Here is an 18,748-nt window from a genome sequence, read left to right on the forward strand (position 1 = left end):
ATTATTATTCTCTGTGCCTCAGTTTCCTCATCTGGAAAATAGGGGTGAAGACTGTGAGCCCCCCGTGGGACAACCTGATCGTCTTGTGACCTACCCAGCGCTTAGAACAGTGCTTTGCACATAGTAAGTGTTTAATAAATGTCATCATTATTATTATCCACTAGGCTATGACGCTCCTCAGAATGAATGAATGAATGGGTAAATGAATGAATGAATGAATAGATGAATGAATGAATGAATGAGCCCTAGGCTTCTCGACTGTGAGCCCGCTGTTAGGTAGGGTACTTCTCTATATGTTGCCAACTTGTACTTCCCAAGCGCTTAGTACAGTGTTCTGCGCACAGTAAGCGCTTAATAAATAAATACGATTGATTGAATGAATGAATGAATGAATGAATGAATGAATTAATTAATGCATGCATGCATGCATGCGGGCCAGAAGGAAACGTTGTGTTCCCGCCTCCCGTGATCCCTCGCCCCCCCATTGGCCGGCGGCGCGAGGGGGCCTGGCGCCGCGCGGCCAATGAGGAGCCCCGGCCCGGGAGCCGGCAGCCAATGGGCAGGCGGGCTCCCGCCGCCCCCGCCCTCCCGCCCGCTCTCCCTCCGGCCTTCCCGCCCGCCCGCGCAGGCGCGCTGCAGGGAGCCCAGAGGCGCCGCAGGCCCACGAGGGCACGCCGGGCCTGCGACAGCCCTTCTCCTCCTCTTCCCTCCTACACCTCCTCCTCCCCCCTGCACCCCCTCCTGTTCCTCCTCCTCCGTCCTGCACCTCCTCCTGTTCCTCCTCCTCCCTCCTGCACCTCCTCCTCTCCCTGCAACCCCTCCAGCTCCTCCTCCTGTTCCTCCTCCTCCCCCCTGCACCCCCTCCTGTTCCTCCTCCTCCCTCCTGCACCTCCCCCGTCCCTCCTCCTCCCTCCTGCACCTCCTCCTGTTCCTCCTCCTCCCTCCTGCACCTCCTCCTCTCCCTGCAACCCCGTCCAGCTCCTCCTCCCCCCTGCACCCCCTCCTGTTCCTCCCCCTCCCCCCTGCACCCCCTCCTGTTCCTCCTCCTCCCCCCTGCACCCCCTCCTGTTCCTCCTCTTCCCCCTGCACCTCCTTCTGTTCCTCCTCCTCCCCCCTGCACCCCTTCCTGTTCCCCCTCCTCCCCCTGCACCCCTCCAGCTCCTCCTCCGCCGTGCATCTCCTCTTCCTCCTGTAACTCCTCCTCCTCCCCCTGCACCTCCTCCTGTACCTCCTCCTCCTCCCTGCACCCCCCTTCTGTTCCTCCTTCTGCACCCCTCCAGCTCCTTCTCTCCCTACACCTCCTCCTCCCCCCCTCCTGCACCCCTCCTGCTTCTCCTCCTCCTGCACCCCTCCTGCTTCTCCTCCTCCAGCACCCCTCCTTCACCTTCTCCTCCACCCCTCCTGCACCCCTCCTGCTCTCCTCCCCCTGCACCACCTCCTCTTCCTCCTCGTGCACCTCCTTGCACCTCCTCTTCCTGCACCCCCTTCTCCTCCTCCTCTCCTCCCTGCCGGTCCTGCCCACCATGGCCCTCTCCTGCCTTCTCCTGGCCGCCCTGGCCGCCTCCCCCAGCCTGGCCTCCTCGGGAGAGGCCCCACCCGACAGAATCGGTAGTTTGGGGGGGCGGGGGGGACGGTGGGGGGCTGCCGGGAGGGGAGGATGCTGCCAACCCAACGGGGCGGGGGCCTCTGGGAGGCAGGCGGAGGGCAGGACCAGCAGCCATGACAGCCCGCCTGGCCACAGCTGAGGAGGAGCAGGAGGAGGAGGATGGCATTTGGTAAGCGCTTACTATGTGCAAAGCACTGTTCTAAGCGCTGGGCGGGGGGGAATACAAAAGTGGTCAGGTTGTCCCACCTGGGGCTCACAGTCTTCACCCCCATTTTACAGATGAGGGAACTGAGGCCCAGACAAGTGGTTTGCCCAAGGTCCCACAGCTAAGTGGCGGAGCTGGGATAATAATAATAATAATGTTGGTATTTCTTAAGTGCTTACTATGTGCAAAGCACTGTTTTAAGCCCTGGGGAGGTTACAAGGTGATCAGGTTGCCCCACGGGGGGGCTCACGGTTTTCATCCCCATTTGACAGACGAAGGAACTGAGGCCCAGACAACTGGTTTGCCCAAGGTCCCACAGCTGACAAGTGGCGGAGCTGGGATAATAATAATAATAATGTTGGTATTTGTTAAGTGCTTACTATGTGCAAAGCATTGTTCAAAGCACTGGGGAGGTTACAAGGTGATCAGGTTGTCCCACAGGGGGCTCGCAGTTTTCATCCCCATTTTACAGATGAGGGAACTGAGGCCCAGAGAAGTGGTTTGCCCAAGGTCCCACAGCTGACAAGTGGCGGAGCTGGCGTAATAATTATAATAGTGTTGGTATTTGTTAAGCGCTTACTATGTGCAAAGCACTGTTCTAAGCACTGGGGAGGTTACAAGGTGATCAGGTTGTCCCACGGGGGGCTCACAGTCTTCACCCCCATTTTCCAGATGAGGGAACTGAGGCCCAGAGAAGTGGTTTACCTCATCTGTAAAATGGGGATGAAGACTGTGAGCCCCCCGTGGGACAACTTGATCACCTGGTAAACCCCCCCCCCCCCCAGCGCTTAGAACAGTGCTCTGCACATAGTAAGTGCTTAACAAATGCCATTATTATTATTACTATTATTTATTTATTTTACTTGTACATATTCTATTTATTTTATTCTGTTAATATGTTTTGTTTTGTGTCTCCCCCTTCTAGACTGTGAGCCCACTGTTGGGTAGGGACCGTCTCTATAGGTTGCCAACTTGGACTTCCCAAGCGCTTAGTCCGGTGCTCTGCACACGGTAAGCGCTCAATAAATACGATTGAATGAACTATCATCATGCTTACTGTGTGCAGAATACTGTACTAAGCGCTTGGAAAGTACAGTTCGGAGATGGAGGCCTCACTCTCCCAGCTCTTTCCCCCCCAACCCCGTGCTCTTTCTGGGAATGATCTCTGGAAAATGCCACACAAACCCCTTATCCACATGATCCCACAATTTAAAAAACATGTCCCGGCCCGCCATGCCCACTCCTGCTTCCCTCCCATTTCTCATTGCTCCTGCAGTGGTTGCCCAGGTTGCCCAGGTTGCCAGTAGGCAAGCCTGAGTTTATCAGAAAAATTATCTTCAGTTTGAGGTTGCCCCCGATTTTATTCATTCAATCGTATTTATTGAGCGCCTACTGTGTGCAGAGCACTGGACTAAGTGCTTGGGAAGTCATCAATCGTATTTGTTGAGCACTCACTGTGTGCAGAGCACTGTACTAAGCGCTTGGGAAGTCCAAGTTGGCAACATCTGGAGACGATCCCTACCCAACGGCGGGCTCACAGTCTAGAAGGGGGAGACACAAAACAAAACATATTAACAAAATAAAATAAATAGAATATGTACAAAGAAAATAAATAAATACCCAACAATGGGCTCACAGTCTAGTTAGCCCAGGAGCCTGAGCAGCATGGTCTACTGGATAGCGCATGGTCCTGGGTGTCAGAAGCAGCGTGGCTCAGTGGAAAGAGCCCGGGCTTTGGAGTCAGAGGTCATGGGTTCGAATCCCGGCTCTGCCAATTGCCAGCTGTGTGACTTTGGGCAAGTCACTTCACTTCTCTGGGCCTCAGTTACCTCATCTGGAAAATGGGGATTAAGACTGTGAGCCCCCCGTGGGACAACCTGATCACCTTGTAACTGCCCCAGCGCTTAGAACAGTGCTTTGCACATAGTAAGCGCTTAATAAAAGCCATTATTATTATTATTAGAAGGACTTGGGCTCCAATCCGTTGTGTGACGTTGGGCAAGTCGCTTCACTTCTCTGTGCCTCAGTTACCTCATCTGTAAAATGAGAAGTGAGACTGTGAGCCCCTTGGGGACGGGAACTGGTCCAACCTGATTTTCTTGTACTCCCCCAGCGTTTAGTACAGTGACTAAGCACCTAACAAATACCACAGTTATTATTATTAGTATCTGAAAAATGATCTCGGCTTTGAGGTCAAAGCTTGCCAGGATGATACAGAAGTGAGGACAGGGAAGCAAAAAAGCAACTTTGGGAGCTCTTTCATTCATTCATTCAATCGAGCGCTTAGAACAGTGCTCTGCACATAGTAGGTGCTTAACAAATGCCATTATTATTATTATTATTATTATAGAGAAGCTTAGAGAAGCAGCGTGGCTCAGTGGAAAGAGCCTGGGCTTTGGAGTCAAAGGTCATGGGTTCATTCATTAATTCAATCAATCGTATTTATTGAGTGCTTACTGTGTGCAGGGCACTGTACTAAGCGCTTGGGAAGTACAAGTCAGCAACATAGAGAGACAGTCCCTACCCAACAGTGGGCTCACAGTCTAGAAGGTGTTCAAATCCCAGCTCCGCCACTTGTCAGCTGTGTGACTTTGGGCCAGTCACTTCACTTCTCTGGGCCTCAGCTCCCTCATCTGGAAAATGGGGGTGAAGACTGTGAGCCCCCCGTGGGACAACCTGATCACCTTGTAAACTCCCCAGTGCTTAGAACGGTGCTTTGCACATAGTAAGCGCTTAATAAATGCTATTATTATTATTACTGTGTGCAGAGCACTGTACTAAGCACGTCATTCATTCATTCAATTATATTTATTGAGCGCTTACTGTGTGCAGAGCACTGTACTAAGCGCTTGGGAAGTACAAGTTGGCAACATATAGAGACGGTCCCTACCCAACAGCGGGCTCACAGTCTAGAAGGGGTTCAAATCCCAGCTCCGCCACTTGCCAGCTGTGTGACTTTGGGCCAGTCACTTCACTTCTCTGGGCCTCAGTTCCCTCATCTGTCAAATGGGGATTAAGACTGTGAGCCCCGCCGTGGGACAACCTGATCACCTTGTAACCTCCCCAGCGCTTAGAACAGTGCTTTGCACATAGTAAGCGCTTAATAAATGCTATTATTATTATTACTGTGTGCAGAGCACTGTACTAAGCACAAGTCATTCATTCATTCAATCGTATTTATTGAGCGCTTACTGTGTGCAGAGCACTGTACTAAGCGCTTGGGAAGTACAAGTTGGCAAATACTATTATTATTACTGTGTGCAGAGCACTGTACTAAGCACATCATTCAGTCATATTGAGCACTTACTGTGTGCAGAGCACTGTACTAAGCTCTTGGGAAGTACAAGTTGGCAAATATTATTATTATTACTGTGTGCAGAGCACTGTACTAAGCACGTCATTCATTCAATCGCATTTATTGAGCGCTTACTATGTGCAGAGCACTGTACTAAGCTCTCGGGAAGTACAAGTTGGCAAATATTATTATTATTACTGTGTGCAGAGCACTGTACTAAGCACGTCATTCATTCAGTCGTATTTATTGAGCGCTTACTGTGTGCAGAGCACTGTACTAAGCGCTTGGGAAGTACAAGTTGGCAAATATTATTATTATTACTGTGTGCAGAGCACTGTACTAAGCACGTCATTCATTCAGTCATATTTATTGAGCGCTTACTGTGTGCAGAGCACTGTACTAAGCACGTCATTCATTCAGTCGTATTTGTTGAGCGCTTACTGTGTGCAGAGCACGGTACTAAGCGCTTGGGAAGTACAAGTTGGCAAATATTATTATTATTACTGTGTGCAGAGCACTGTACTAAGCACGTCATTCATTCAGTCGTATTTATTGAGCGCTTACTGTGTGCAGAGCACTGTACTAAGCACGTCATTCATTCAGTCGTATTTATTGAGCGCTTACTGTGTGCAGAGCGCTGTACTAAGCGCTTGGGAAGTACAAGTTGGCAAATATTATTATTATTATTACTGTGTGCAGAGCACTGTACTAAGCACGTCATTCATTCAGTCGCATTTATTGAGCGCTTACTGTGTGCTGAGCGCTGTACTAAGCTCTCGGGAAGTACAAGTTGGCAAATATTATTACTGTGTGCAGAGCACTGTACTAAGCACGTCATTCAGTCGTATTTATTGAGCGCTTACTGTGCAGAGCACTGTACTAAGCTCTCAGGAAGTACAAGTTGGCAAATATTATTATTACTGTGTGCAGAGCACTGTACTAAGCACGTCATTCATTCAGTCGTATTTACTGAGCGCTTACTGTGTGCAGAGTGCTGTACTAAGCTCTTGGGAAGTACCAGTTGGCAAATATTATTACTGTGTGCAGAGCACTGTACTAAGCACGTCATTCAGTCGTATTGAGCGCTTACTGTATGCAGAGCACTGTACTAAGCTCTCGGGGAGTACAAGTTGGCAAATATTATTATTACTGTGTGCAGAGCACTGTACTAAGCACGTCATTCATTCAGTCGTATTTATTGAGTGCTTACTGTGTGCAGAGCACTGTACTACGCGCTTGGGAAGTACAAGTTGGCAAATATTATTATTACTGTGTGCAGAGCACTGTACTAAGCACGTCATTCATTCAGTCGTATTTATTGAGCGCTTACTGTGTGCAGAGCACTGTACTACGCGCTTGGGAAGTACAAGTTGGCAAATATTATTATTATTATTACTGTGTGCAGAGCACTGTACTAAGCACGTCATTCATTCAGTCGCATTTATTGAGCGCTTACTGTGTGCTGAGCGCTGTACTAAGCTCTCGGGAAGTACCAGTTGGCAAATATTATTACTGTGTGCAGAGCACTGTACTAAGCACGTCATTCAGTCGTATTGAGCGCTTACTGTGTGCAGAGCACTGTACTACGCGCTTGGGAAGTACAAGTTGGCAAATATTACTGTGTGCAGAGCACTGTAGTAAGCACGTCATTCATTCAGTCGTATTTATTGAGCGCTTACTGTGTGCAGAGCGCTGTACTGAGCGCTTGGGAAGTACAAGTCGGCAACATATAGAGACCAACAGAGGGCTCACAGTCTGGTTTTGTTGCTCGGTGGGTTTTTTTTTTGGTCCCCCCCCAGTGCACCGCGTTCACCTCTGCTTTTTCCCCTCTCCGCCTCGGCCCGGTCCGGCAGCCGTGGTGGGGGCCGGCATCGGGGGCTCGGCCGTGGCCCACTTCCTGCAGCAGCACTTCGGCCCCCGGGTGCCCATCGACGTGTACGAGAAGGGGAGCGTCGGGGGCCGCTTGGCCACCATCACGGTCAACAAGCAGCAGTACGAGAGCGGAGGGGCTTCCTTCCACTCCCTCAACCTGCACATGCAGGATTTCCTCAAGGTGCTGGGTGAGTGGGAAACCGGGACTCCGTTCCGGCCCCTTCCAAACTCCGCAGACTGACAACAACAGCAATGATGGCATTTATTAAGCGCTTACTATGTGCAAACCACTGTTCTAAGCTCTGGGGAGGTTACAAGGCGATCAGGTTGTCCCACGGGGGGCTCACATTCTTAATAATAATAATAATGGCATTTATTAAGCGCTTACTATGTGCAAAGCACTGTTCTAAGCGCCGGGGAGGTTACCAGGCGATCAGGTTGTCCCACGGGGGGCTCACATTCTTAATAATAATAATAATGGCATTTATTAAGCGCTTACTATGTGCAAAGCACTGTTCTAAGCGCCGGGGAGGTTACAAGGCAATCAGGTTGTCCCACAGGGGGCTCACAGTCTTAATAATAATAATGGCATTTATTAAGCGCTTACTATGTGCAAAGCACTGTTCTAAGCTCTGGGGAGGTTACAAGGCGATCAGGTTGTCCCACAGGGGGCTCACAGTCTTAATAATAATAATGGCATTTATTAAGCGCTTACTATGTGCAAAGCACTGTTCTAAGCGCCGGGGAGGTTACCAGGCGATCAGGTTGTCCCACGGAGGGCTCACAGTCTTAATAATAATAATAATGATGGCATTTATTAAGCGCTTACTATGTGCAAAGCACTGTTCTAAGCTCCGGGGAGGTTACAAGGCGATCAGGTTGTCCCACGGAGGGCTCACAGTCTTAATAATAATAATAATGATGGCATTTATTAAGCGCTTACTATGTGCAAAGCACTGTTCTAAGCGCCGGGGAGGTTACAAGGCAATCAGGTTGTCCCACAGGGGGCTCACAGTCTTAATAATAATAATGGCATTTATTAAGCGCTTACTATGTGCAAAGCACTGTTCTAAGCTCTGGGGAGGTTACAAGGCGATCAGGTTGTCCCACAGGGGGCTCACAGTCTTAATAATAATAATGGCATTTATTAAGCGCTTACTATGTGCAAAGCACTGTTCTAAGCGCCGGGGAGGTTACAAGGCGATCAGGTTGTCCCACGGGGGGCTCACAGTCTTAATAATAATAATGGCATTTATTAAGCGCTTACTATGTGCAAAGCACTGTTCTAAGCGCCGGGGAGGTTACCAGGCGATCAGGCTGTCCCACAGGGGGCTCACAGTCTTAATAATAATAATAATGGCATTTATTAAGCGCTTACTATGTGCAAAGCACTGTTCTAAGCGCCGGGGAGGTTACAAGGCGATCAGGCTGTCCCACCGGGGGCTCACAGTCTTAATCCCCATTTGGCAGATGAGGTCACTGAGGCCCAGAGAAGTGACTTGCCCGAAGCCACACAGCTGACAGTTGGCAGAGCCGGGATTTGAACCCATGACCTCCGGCTCCAGAGCCCGGGCTCTTTCCACTGAGTCACGCTGACCCCGTGGGGCCTATAATAAGCGGGATGGTAAAGAGAAGCAGCGAGGCCGAGTGCGGGAAGCATGGGCCTGGGATTCGGAAGACCTGGGTTCTCTTTCCAGCTGTGCGACCCTGGTCAGGTCACAGAACTTTTCTGGGCCTCAGTTACACCATCTGTAAAATAGGATTAAGGCTCCGTGTCCCATTTGGGACACGGACCGCGTCCAACCTGATTACCTCTTATCTATCTCAGCGCTTAGTACAATGCCCTTGATGATGATGATGATGATGATGCCCGAAGCAGCGTGGTCCTGGGATTTGGAAGACCTGGGTTCTCTTTCCAGCTGTGCGACCCTGGTCAGGTCACAGAACTTTTCTGGGCCTCAGTTACACCATCTGTAAAATAGGATTAAGGCTCCGTGTCCCATTTGGGACACGGACCGCATCCAACCTGATTACCTCTTATCTATCTCAGCGCTTAGTACAATGCCCGAAGCAGCGTGGCTCAGTGGAAAGAGCCCAGGCTTTGGAGTCAGATGGGTCACGGGTTCAAATCCCGACTCCGCCGACTGTCAGCTGTGTGGCTTTGGGCAAGTCACTTCTCTGTGCCTCAGTTACCTCATCTGTAAAATGGGGATTAAAACTGTGAGCCCTCCATGGGACAACCTGATCGCCTTGTAACCTCCCCAGCACTTAGAACAGTGCTTTGCACATAGTAAGCGCTTAACAAATACCATTACTATTATTATTATTAGATAGTGGTCCATTAATAAAAAAAGTGATGATTACATTTGGGCCATGACTTGGCTGTGGGACCCTTCCACCATCTTTCTCCTGCCCTCCCACTCTGACCCCAGTCCCCTCCTCCACCTCTGTTCATCGATCTGAGCCCCTCAGGGGGCAGGGTCTGTGTCTTAAGTCCCACTTGGGTATCCAGCACAGTGCCTGGCACATAGTAAGCGCCCGCTGTTGGGTAGGGATGTCTCTATATGTTGCCAACTTGTACTTCCCAAGCACTTAGTACAGTGCTCTGCACACAGTAAGCGCTCACTAAATACAGTTGATTGATTGGTTGTACTTCCCAAGCACTTAGTACAGTGCTCTGCACACAGTAAGCACTCAATAAATATGATTGATTGATTGATTGTACTTCCCAAGCACTTAGTACAGTGCTCTGCACGCAGTAAGCGCTAAATAAATGAGATTGAATGAATGAATGAATGAATGAACAAATACCATCATCATTATCATTACTCCTTCCTAGCGCGTAATTCAGTTCTCTGCCCAGGGTAAGCACTTGATAAGTACTCTTAGGACTTCCGTGGGGAAGGCTGGGAGGTAATGATAATGTTGGTATTAAGTGCTTAGTACGTGCCAAGAACTGTTCTAAGCACTGGGGGATAAAAGGTAATCAACGTTGTCCCGCATGGGGCTCACCGTCTGAATCCCCATTTTACAGCTGAGGGAACTGAGGCCCAGAGAAGTGAAGTGACTTGCCCAAAGTCACACAGCTGACAAGTGGCGGAGCCGGGATTTGAACCCATGACTCTGACTCCAAAGCCCGGGCTCTTTCCACTGAGCCACGCTGCTTGGTTAACTTTCCCTCACTACTGAAGAGTCTCTTGGCTTTATCCTCGGCTCCTAAGGAAGGCGGAGGTCCCAGGAGACCGAAATCTGGGTCGCTTCACTTCTCTGGGCCTCAGTTACCTCATCGGTAAAATGGGGATTAAGATTGTGAGCCCCACATGGGACAACCTGATCACTTTGTATCCTCCCTGGCCCTTGGAATAGTGCTTTGCACATAGTAAGTGCTTAACAAATACCATTTGTTATTTACCATTTGGTAAATACCATAACAAATACCAATTATTATCATTCATTCATTCATTCAATCGCATTTATTGAGCACTTACTTTGCGCAGAGCACTGTACTAAGCGCTTGGGAAGTACAGTTCAGCAACATATAGTGACAGTCCCTACCCAATAACGGGCTAACAATCTGGAAGGTAAAACGACAGCTATGTCTCAGTACTTTGGGGCTGGGAGGCGGGGGAAGACCAAAGGGATAAATAAAATGGCAGATGTGTACATTCATCCAATCATATGTATTGAGCGCTTACTGTGTGCAGAGCACTGCGTTATTAGAACCCAGGTCCCTGTGATTCCCGATGCTCTATCCCCTAGGCAATGCTGTATCTCTGGTGCTTCTCCGCCTCTCTGTGTGCTCTGCAGACAGTAGGCGTTCAGTAAGTATGATTGAGTGAATGAATGAATGCTGAAATCAATCCATCGTATTTATTGAGCGCGTACTGTGTGCAGAGCACTGTACTAAGCGCTTGGGAAGTGAAAGCCAGCAGTGGTCGAGGGGGAGGGGGGAATTTATCCCTTTCCAACCTTTCCGCCACTTTTCCGTAGCCGCAGGGGGTCCTCCGCCCCACTCCCGGCCCTCATCCCTCCCAGCAGAATTCCCAAGTTGGGGGGGTGTAAGGGCTCATGTTGGGCCCAGCAGTTTGGGAAAACCGTCCGTCTTCCGCAGGCCTGAAGCAGCGGCGAGAGGTGGCAGGGAAAAGTGCCATCTTCGGGGGAGGACAGTTCATCCTGGAGGAGACGGACTGGTACCTGCTGAACCTTTTCCGGCTCTGGTGGCACTATGGGATCAGCTTTCTGCGGTTGCAGATGTGGGTGGAAGAGGTCATGGAGAAGTTCATGAGGTGGGGGCCCGCGGGGCTCGGTTGGGGGACGGGCGCGATGGGCGAGGGAGGACGCACGGGTAGAAAGGACATTTGGGGCCCCCCCAGGGCACGACGAGAATGGGGAGATACGAACCGAGAAGCAGCGTGACTCGGTGGAAAGAGCCCGGGCTTTGGAGTCAGAGGTCATGGGTTCAAATCCCGGCTCTGCCCGTTGTCAGCTGTGTGACTTTGGGCAAGTCACATCGCTTCTCTGGGCCTCAGTGACCTCATCTGGAAAATGGGGATCAAGACTGTGAGCCCCACGTGGGACAACCTGATCATCTTAAGACGATGAGCCCACTGTTGGGTAGGGACTGTCTCTCTATGTTGCCAACTTGTACTTCCCAAGCGCTTAGTACAGTGCTCTGCACACAGTAAACGCTCAGTAAATACGATTGATGATCATGATGATCTTGTAACCTCCCCCAGCGCTTAGAACAGTGCACATAGTAAGCACTTAGTAAATGCTGTTATTATTATTATTATTATTATTAACCAAGGCAAGGGGTTTTAGGGAGGAGGGGAGGCGTTTGGGGTTGGCCTGCCCAAAGTACAGCAGGTTGAGACGGGGTGGGGCCCACTTATATCTGGAAAGGGTAAGAATTTCCATTGGCCTAGGAATTCTTCTAGCTGATTGTACGCTCCCAAGCGCTCAGTACAGTGGTCTATACTCAGTGCTCACTAAATAGGACTGAATGAGCACAGTGAGCACTTCATCATCATCATCATCATCAATCGTATTTATTGAGCACTTACTATGTGCAGAGCACTGTACTAAGCGCTTGGGAAGTACAAATTGGCAACACATAGAGACAGTCCCTACCCAACAGTGGGCTCACAGTCTAAAAGGGGGAGACAGAAAACAAAACCAAACATACTAACAAAATAAAAGAAATAGAATAGATATGTACAAATAAAATAAATAAATAGAGTAAAAAATATGTACAAACATATATACATATATACAGGTGCTGTGGGGAAGGGAAGGAGGTAAGTCAGCCAGTCGTATTTATTGAGCGCTTACTGTGTGCACAGAGGACAAAATAACAGTATAACAGACACATTCCCTGCCCACATTGGGTTTACAGTCTGGGTCCGGGGGGAGACAGATATTAAAATAAATAGAATGACAGATCAGGACGTAAGTGCTGCAGGGCTGGGAGGGGAGATGAATAAAAGGAGCAAGTCAGGGCGATGCAGAAGGGAGTGGGGGAGAAGAGGAAAGGAGGGTGTAGTCAGGGAAGGCCTCTTGGAGGAGATGGGCCTTCAGTAAGGCTTTGAGGGAGGGTGGGTTGGCGTGGGTGCCGGCCTCGGGCATGGAGCTGGGCGTCCTGGATGGGTGGCACCGCCCCACAGGGTGCTCTCTGCCCCCACCCGGCCCCCGAGCCATCGCCCACTTCCTTGTGGCCCACTTCCTTAAATACCGATAGGACCCAGCACGTGCTGGCTTTCTGTTGTGGGCACTGCCACCCTTGCCCCTCAGCGGTGTGAGCCCCTTGTCCCCCTGTCGTGCCTCCCCCTGTCCGTCCACGCCAGGATCTATAAGTACCAGGCCCACGGGTACGCCTTCTCCCGGGTGGAGGAGCTTCTGCGCGCCCTGGGCGGGGACACCTTCGTCAACATGACCCAGCGCCCGGTGGCCGAGGCGCTGCTGGAGTTGGGCGTCACGCAGCGCTTCATCGACGACGTCATCGCCGCCGTCCTGCGGGCCGGGGCCGGGCAGTCCGTGACCATGCCCGCCTTTGCCGGTGAGCCCCCGGTCCCTCGCCGCGTCTCTCCGGCCGCCAGTCGGGCCCTGTCCCCCGGGTCGCCGGTCCTGGCGAGGAGTGCCCCACTGACCGGCCGGGTCCCTGAGGAAGCGGGAGCGGAGGTCTCCCGGGGCGGGTGGGGCCTTAGCTCCCGGGATGCTTGGGAGGTGCCAGCGTCGCCCCTTCCTTCCTTTCCCCCTCGTCCCCCTCTCCATCCCCCCCATCTTACCTCCTTCCCTTCCCCACAGCACCTGTATATATGTTTGTCCATATTTATTACTCGATTGATTTATTTTACTTGTACCTATCTATTCTATTTATTTTATTTCGTTAGTATGTTTGGTTTTGTTCTCTGTCTCCCCCTTTTAGACTGTGAGCCCACTGTTGGGTAGGGACTGTCTCTATATGTTGCCAATTTGTACTTCCCAAGCGCTTAGTACAGTGCTCTGCACATAGTAAGCGCTCAATAAATACGGTTGATGATGATGATGATGACAAAAATTTCAACACCGCTCTGAAAACACACGAAGCATGTTTGTGAGGAATCGGAGGGCTGTCCGACTCTTCGCACACCTGCTCTGAGCTTCGAATTACTGGGGCTTTGAAGGTGGACCCCTCATCCCCCTCCGCACTCACGCACGCTTTTGTGAGCAGGGAATCTGGTCCCCTCCCCAGAAAAGTCCTCCGAAGGACCCCGACTCTGCCTTGGTGCAGAGGACAGCCGCGTCTCTCCCTCCGTCTCCTCAGGGGCCGTGTCTCTGGCGGGGGCGCAGGGCAACATGTGGGCCGTGGAAGGGGGAAACAAGCTGGTGTGTTCCGGCCTGCTGAAGCTCACCAAGGCCAACGTGATCAAAGCCAAGGTGACGGCCGTGGCTCTGCACAGCTCGGGTGAGTCCGTCGGGGCCCGTCCCCTCCTGCGCCCGTGAGAGCTTCCCGGAGGAGGTGGGCAGGGGTGGGCGGCTAGAAGTCCACAGTACCGTCCCTAGCCCAAGAGGACACCTCCTTGGAGCGTCGCCCCGCCTCTTTCAAGGGCGGATATGCTGGAGGTCTCTCGCATTTGTTTCTAAATCGGCCAATCTTTGGACTCCGGGAATCCCCGCGGCCCAAAGACGACACCTGCTCGGCAGCCTTCCGGGGGCCGGGAGTTGGGGAAGCCGTCTGGTAGGTAGGAGCTTTGAGGAGAGGTGGCTGTTTGGCGTGAAGAGAGGGCCAGTGAGCGACTCCTTGGAAAAGGGCGGGGTGGAGGGGTTGGAATCCAGAATCGGAAATGGGATGGGGGACGGGGAGTGGTGTGGGGTCGATGGCCTTCCCAGACTGAGCCCTCTCCTCCTCCTCCCCCTCCCCCCCCGCCTTACCTCCTTCCCCTCCCCACAGCATCTGTATATATGTTTGTACATATTTATTACCCTGTTTTACTTGTACATGTTTATTCTATTTATTTTATTTGGTTTCTATGTTTTGTTTTGTTGTCTGTCTCCCGCTTCCAGACTGTGAGCCCGCTGTTGGGTAGGGACCGTCTCTATGTGTTGCCAACTTCCCAAGCGCTTAGTCCAGTGCCCTGCACACAGTAAGCGCTCAATAAATACGATCGAATGAATGAATGATGGGCGGGCTGACGGTCCGGGATGGGGACGGATGTCGGTAGGTCAGAGCCGGCGTTGGGGTCAGTCCCGCTCCTCTATACTGGAGGCCCGGGGAGGCCCAGAAAGCCAGAAGAAAGCTGGAAGGGCCCTCCCTGCCCAAGGTTGGCCTGTTTCTTCCACGGCCGGCCCCTTGAGAACTGTGGTGTTCCCTAGGGGCGGAGAACGAAGCGGGAAGGGGAAGAGGGAAGTGGTTGACCTCTGCCCCGTCCCCTCTCCCCGCAGAAGGACGGCCCCTGTACCAGGTGAGGTACGAAAGCGAGGCCGGCCCCGGCTCCCAGCTGTACGACATGGTGGTCGTCGCTACCGCCCTGTACCCGGGCAGCGACGGCAACATTTCCTTCCCGGGGTTCGACCCCCCCATCCCCGAGTTCCTGGGCTCCTTCCAACCCACGGTCACCTCCTTGGTCCACGGCTACCTCAACTCCTCCTACTTCGGCTTCCCCGACCCCAAGCTGTTCCCCTTCGCCAGCGTCCTGGCCGCCGACTCCCCGTCCCTCTTCTTCCGATCCCTGGACAACGTGTGCCCTGTGAACGTGTCGGCCGCGTTCCGGCGGAAGCAGCCCCAGGAGGCCGCGATCTGGCGGGTCCTGTCGCCCCGGGCCCTGGAGCGGCCCCAGCTGAAGGCCCTGTTCCGCTCCTACTATTCGGTCCAGACGGCGGAGTGGCAGGCCCACCCCCGCTACGGCTCCCAGCCCGCCCTGCCCGCCTTCGCCCTCCACGACCAACTCTTCTACCTCAACGGGCTGGAGTGGGCCGCCAGCTCGGCGGAGATGGGGGCGGTGGCCGCCAAGAACGTGGCCCTCCTGGCTTACAACCGCTGGTACCAGGACCCGGATAAGATCGACCAGAAGGACTTACTGCACAAGGTGAAGACGGAACTGTGAGGGCCGCGGAATAAGGTCACGAGCCACGGCTGCGGCCACTGATGTCTCCGCTCTTTGTCCCCGTCCCGCAGCCGGGCGTGTGCCCGCGGTATCCTTGATCTCTCCCCTCGAAGGCCGACTGTGAGACCCCGTCGGTCGCCGCGGCCCCGAGCGAAAACCACGCGGGGCGGGCACGGTGGGGGACCGGGGTGCCCCGGGCCGGGTCCGTGGGTGTCTTGTGACTGTCTTCCCATCCGTGTCCCGGGAGGACGGGGTGGGCAGCAGCAACAGGTTGAATAAAAATGGAAATCCCCCCCACTGGGCCGCACGTGGGCCTCGGTCCCGGGCTCCTGGCTGGGGGACACAGGGCTCTGTGATTCGTGCTTTGATCGCGGCCGGTTCCGGAACCGTGGGTCCTGGCCGGTGGCAGAACCGGCTCCGGGAACCCCGCTGCCGCTGAACCCCGGCGGGTGGGCAGAGGGTCGGCGACATGGGGCAACTGAGCCCTGCCCTAGTCTCGGGACAAGGGGGAAGATTTTGTTTCGCATCAGCCCTTGAGGAGGGAAAGAACAGCTAGTTATGCGCTTTGTGCCCCCCATCCCAGAGGGCCAGGGGTCGCAGGAGGAAGGTCTTCCTGTCTTAGTGTGGTGGGCAAACCCTGCGGAACGTGACCCCTGCTAAGCCAGGTAACGGAGAGGTTGTTTCAGCTCCCTACAGGAAGGTCGGCCTTGCAACCCTTCATCAAGGATGTGCCAGAGCACATCCTTGATGAAGGGTTGCAAGGCCGACCTCTAGGCCATGGCTCCCAGGTCTAGTCGGGGGAGTGGGGGCACAGGGAGGACTCTGGCCCCCCGTCAGCGGGGCGGGATGGTCCCGTTGTGTCTGCGCGGAGGATCATGAGAAAAGGCGTGGCTCAGTGGAAAGAGCGTGGGCTTTGGAGTCAGAGGCCATGGGTTCGAATCCCGACTCCGCCACATGTCTGCTGTGTGACATTGGGTAAGTCACTTAACTTCTCCGTGCCTCAGTTCTCTCATCTGTAAAATGGGGATTAAGACTGTGAGCCCCACGTGGGACAACCTGATTAGTAAGTGCTTAACAAATGCCATTATTATTATTATTGTTATTATTGTGTGCCACCCTCTGTGTGGGTGGGAGGTGAAGGCCGGCTGGTGCCCAGTAAGGAACGGGTGGCAACTCCTCAGGGCAAGCCTGATCAGGGCTAGAGTGATTAGATACAAACCGTTCTCAGTGGAGTTAGGTTTTTGGATGACATCAGTGGGTAGGGTTTTTGAGTCTAACTTTCTTCCTACAGTGATGCTGAATTAGATCATTTTTCGAATTTCCTAGCACAGACTTGCCCAAGCCACAAAAAGCAAGCAGTCCTTCCTGTGCACAGCACAAAGGAACTCAACTGCTCTAGAGAAGCAGCGTGGCTCATTGAAAATTGAGCCCGGGCTTTGGAGTCAGAGGACATGGGTTCAAATCCCGGCTCCGCCAATTGTCAGCTGTGTGACTTTGGGCAAGTCTCTCGACTTCTCCGTGCCTCAGTTACCTCATCTGTAAAATGGGGATTAAGACTGTGAGCCCCACGTGGGGCAACCTGATCATCTTGTATCCCCACCCCAGCGCTTAGAACAGTGCTTGGCACATAGTAAGCACTTAGATGCCATCATTATTATTAAAATACAACAATGAACAGTTGATGGGACAACCTCATCACCTTGTAACCTCCCCAGCGCTTAGAACAGTGCTTTGCACATAGTAAGCGCTCAGTAAATGCCATCATTATTATAGGCTGGCCAAATGAACTAATAAATAGGGAAGCATCCCCACCCCAGCGCTTAGGACAGTGCTTGGCACCTAGTAAGCACTAACAGATGCCATCATTATTATTAAAATGCAGTGAACAGTTGATGGGACAACCTCGTCACCTTGTAACCTCCCCAGCGCTTAGAACAGTGCTTTGCACGTAGTAAGTGCTCAATAAATGCCATCATTATTATAGGCTGGCCAAAGGAACTAATAAATAGGGAAGCAGCATGGCCTAGCGGAAAGAACACAGGTTCTAATCCCGTCTCTGCCATTTACCTGCTGTGTGACCTTAGACAAGTCAACTTCTCCGTGCCTCAGTTTCCTCAACTGTAAAAGCTCAGCTTTAGGCCAAATAGAGCTGGGTTGCTGAAGCTGTAGCTCCCCATGGCGAGGCTCCCCATTTCTGTCATTGCTGGGTTGGCTAGGCAAGCCCTTGGATGGGAGTTGGGGATTTCTCACGCGAGTGAAAAAACTTACCGGGCCTACACCAGCTCCGGGGACAGGTAGATGGCCGAGATCCTCCTCTCACCTGCTTAAAGAGGCCCAGGGAAACCCCTGATCGTGGCTCAGGCAGGAGAGGGTTAGGGCGGCGTCTTCCCCGGGCATCTATGCCCAGAGGGTGCAACAGTGCCTGGTCTGCTGACTGTCAACGCTGTGGCCACCCCGGCTCAGCATGGGGCCCCTGTCCCCCTCCCTTGCACTCTTGATGCGCTTAGTACGGTGCTGTGCACACAGTAAGCGCTCAATAAATATGATTGAATGAATGAATGATGCAAGCAGAAGTAGGCATGGGACTGTGGGCCAGGACCATGGTGGGTTGGCGCGCAGATTTTATTTTCCGGCGGGGAAAGAATACCACCAGACAGAATGGGAGGGGGAGAGTAATGGAAGCCTAGTTGTCGGTACCACATCCGCTCCGGGCACCCTCATTCATTCATTCATTCATTCAATCGTATTTATTGAGCACTTACTGTGTGCAGAGCACTGTACTAAGCGCTTGGGAAGCCCAGGTTGGCAACATATAGAGACGCTCCCTATCCAACAGTGGGCTCACAGTCTAGAAGGGGGAGACCTCAGAGCAGGTGGCGGCGGGGCGCAGGGGACAGGCAGAGCAGCAGCTGGTGACACCAACAGCTTCTGTGCTCGGCCAGAAACAGATGTTTCTCCAGACATTCCCTGCCCGGGCGGCGCTCCAAGGAGGGATGGAGTTGGCTCTGGTCTCTGAAGGGGGACGCGGCTGCTTCTCCTTGTGCCACGGGGGTCTTGAAGTGGGGAACGGATCCCGCTGATGTCAGGTGAGCCCACAGGTAGGTGGAGGGGATGGTGCCCCTGGGTCCTGTGCAGTCTAGCCTGCAGCTGAAGCTTGATTAGGGGAAGGGGAAGGAAATCTAGCTGCC

General features: G+C 52.8%; 1 protein-coding gene across 1 annotated transcript; it reads left to right on the plus strand.

Annotated features, from left to right (window-relative positions):
• Positions 1-1,474: 1,474 nt before the first annotated feature.
• PCYOX1L (prenylcysteine oxidase 1 like) lies at positions 1,475-15,902 on the plus strand. Its single transcript, XM_038772575.1, has 6 exons — positions 1,475-1,608; positions 6,960-7,166; positions 11,090-11,264; positions 12,822-13,033; positions 13,781-13,921; positions 14,899-15,902. The coding sequence occupies exons 1-6, from the start codon at positions 1,524-1,526 to the stop codon at positions 15,558-15,560; spliced, it is 1,482 nt and encodes a 493-aa protein (XP_038628503.1). The 5' UTR covers positions 1,475-1,523; the 3' UTR covers positions 15,561-15,902.
• The last annotated feature ends 2,846 nt before the right edge of the window (positions 15,903-18,748 follow it).

Source organism: Tachyglossus aculeatus, chromosome X1 (genome assembly GCF_015852505.1).
Source record: "Tachyglossus aculeatus isolate mTacAcu1 chromosome X1, mTacAcu1.pri, whole genome shotgun sequence".
In the NCBI taxonomy this organism is placed as follows: domain Eukaryota; kingdom Metazoa; phylum Chordata; class Mammalia; order Monotremata; family Tachyglossidae; genus Tachyglossus; species Tachyglossus aculeatus.